The 1889-nt window shown below is 37.5% G+C and overlaps 1 protein-coding gene across 2 annotated transcripts; it reads left to right on the forward strand.

The window, feature by feature from the left end:
- The first annotated feature begins 241 nt into the window (after positions 1–241).
- On the forward strand, positions 242–1889 carry LOC110859911 (multiple epidermal growth factor-like domains protein 10). Of its 2 annotated transcripts, XR_004837163.1 has the most exons (3): positions 242–962; positions 1048–1341; positions 1418–1889. XR_004837163.1 is itself a non-coding variant. In XM_022108941.2 (2 exons), the coding sequence occupies exons 1-2, from the start codon at positions 1026–1028 to the stop codon at positions 1774–1776; spliced, it is 675 nt and encodes a 224-aa protein (XP_021964633.1). In that variant the 5' UTR covers positions 244–1025; the 3' UTR covers positions 1777–1889. The 2 variants fall into 2 exon arrangements, 1 of the variants encoding a protein (XP_021964633.1); XM_022108941.2 differs by having other exon boundaries at positions 244–1341.

Consider the following 1889-nt stretch of genomic DNA (forward strand, 5'->3'; position numbering starts at 1 on the left):
GTTATTTGAGTGATGTTTCAATAGGAACGAGAAGAATCAAGTCGACAACAGATCAAACTTTTGAATGATTTGTGGTTAGAGCAGTAAAGCAAAACCACATATTAATGCAACGCCACATTGACGAACGGAACACAATTTAGATCGACTTAAATGGATGACACCTTGATATATGTGCTGTCACTTTAAATTCATGGGTTTTGCTGAGTTTTAAAAACTAATTTAAGAAAAGAAAGTTATTCTTGTTTGTTGGGTTGGGTATACATTTTGTTCGCAAAAAGAGGCAAAATTTTCATTTACTTTCAATTTTCTGGCGCAATATGGAATTCTTTTAGAACAAAAACATTTGCAATATGTACTTGCCAATCTTAGCAGAAGCTACTTGTTTGGTAAACTAATCTGCAAATACTTTGCAATTCCATTACAACTTCGCCCGCTTAATACTTACCGAGAACATTCCGCAGTTTCTTGAGAAATCTTTTACCCACATGTCTGTGCATATCAAAGAAAATAAATTGATTGGCCTCGAAAAGAAAAGTTTTAAATTCTTTTGCGACTCGAGTCAAGAAAGGGCTCAAGAAGGTATCTTATTTATCGGGGTTGCCAAACTTTTGAACATAATTTGTTTGAAAGCCGTGTACTTATGTGAAACTCGGGAAAACAAAGGAAAGCTATTCAAGGAAAAAAATGGGGAAACGAAATTTGAAATAAATCCGAATCGTGAAAATGGTCTGCATAGGTAATAGCTTATGGAACTAACTAGGTAACCTGTAACCAGTAACATGCATATGTATGTACACGCCTAATTATGTACAAGTTACTGGGTTGATAAATAATATGCATAAGTAACAAAGGTATGTATGGAAATCGATAAATTGTTTATCAGCATCAGCTAACTTATCTTAACCTGTTGTGACTATATACTTTTCAACATCCATTCGATGACACCTAGTGGAAAACAGCAGGTTGTTGTTTATAACATTAATTTTAACGTGACGAAAAATTAAGTTTCAATTTCTTTTGCTAATATGATTAAATTAATAAATCTAGTTAATCTTTTCATCGTAATATTATTGGTCCTAAATCTGGCCACTTCTCTCGAAGATGCAGGCTCGTTTAATCAGCAAACATGTCCCTTGAAAGAAACCCATTGGAGTAGCACACAATTAAAATGTGTCGCACAAGAAGGTTCAAGTTGTTCCGGAATTATTGAGTGCACGGACAACGCCGGGTGCCACGACTTTGAGTACATTTGTCGTTGCAACAATGGTTACGGAGTGTTCAGTCGGGAAAGATATTGTCTCCCATCTTATGGATCGAGTTGCACAAATGTCAGTTTTACAGGTCCGTTCAATCATATCCTATTTTTAGATTAGATACCTTATATAACACATTAAAAGTATAATTTTCTTATAAGTAGAACGGCCCTGCAACCCGGACAACTTTCTCCAGTGCAATGCCACCCAAATGTGCGATTGTCAATCAGGCTACATTTGGGATGGAAGCATGTGCCTCGCCCAGCCTGGTCAGAAATGTGACTTGAAAGTCACCACGGACATGACCAAAGCCTCCTTGTGCATCCCATCGGCCGAATGCACGCCAGGAAATATAACTGGTGGTGACAGTGATCCATCTCAATTAAGGCAAGGAACTTGTCAGTGTCCTTCTGGAACCCGGCCGGAAAATGGTAGTGGCATTTGCAGCAGCAGTACGAGCCGAAGACCTGGAGGATTCTCCGAGATATTTTTAGCACTTCTCATTACCAGGCTAATATTTTAACTATTTATGTTATGCGTGTTTCGTGTCATCATTTCAATGAAAGAATTTGTCATTATCCTTCCCTTGCATAGAAATGCAATTTCAGTATTAAAGCGAGTGCAGTGTGTATTTTC

The sequence above is a fragment of the Folsomia candida genome, unplaced genomic scaffold (assembly GCF_002217175.1).
Source record: "Folsomia candida strain VU population unplaced genomic scaffold, ASM221717v1 Fcan01_Sc028, whole genome shotgun sequence".
Lineage (NCBI taxonomy): Eukaryota > Metazoa > Arthropoda > Collembola > Entomobryomorpha > Isotomidae > Folsomia > Folsomia candida.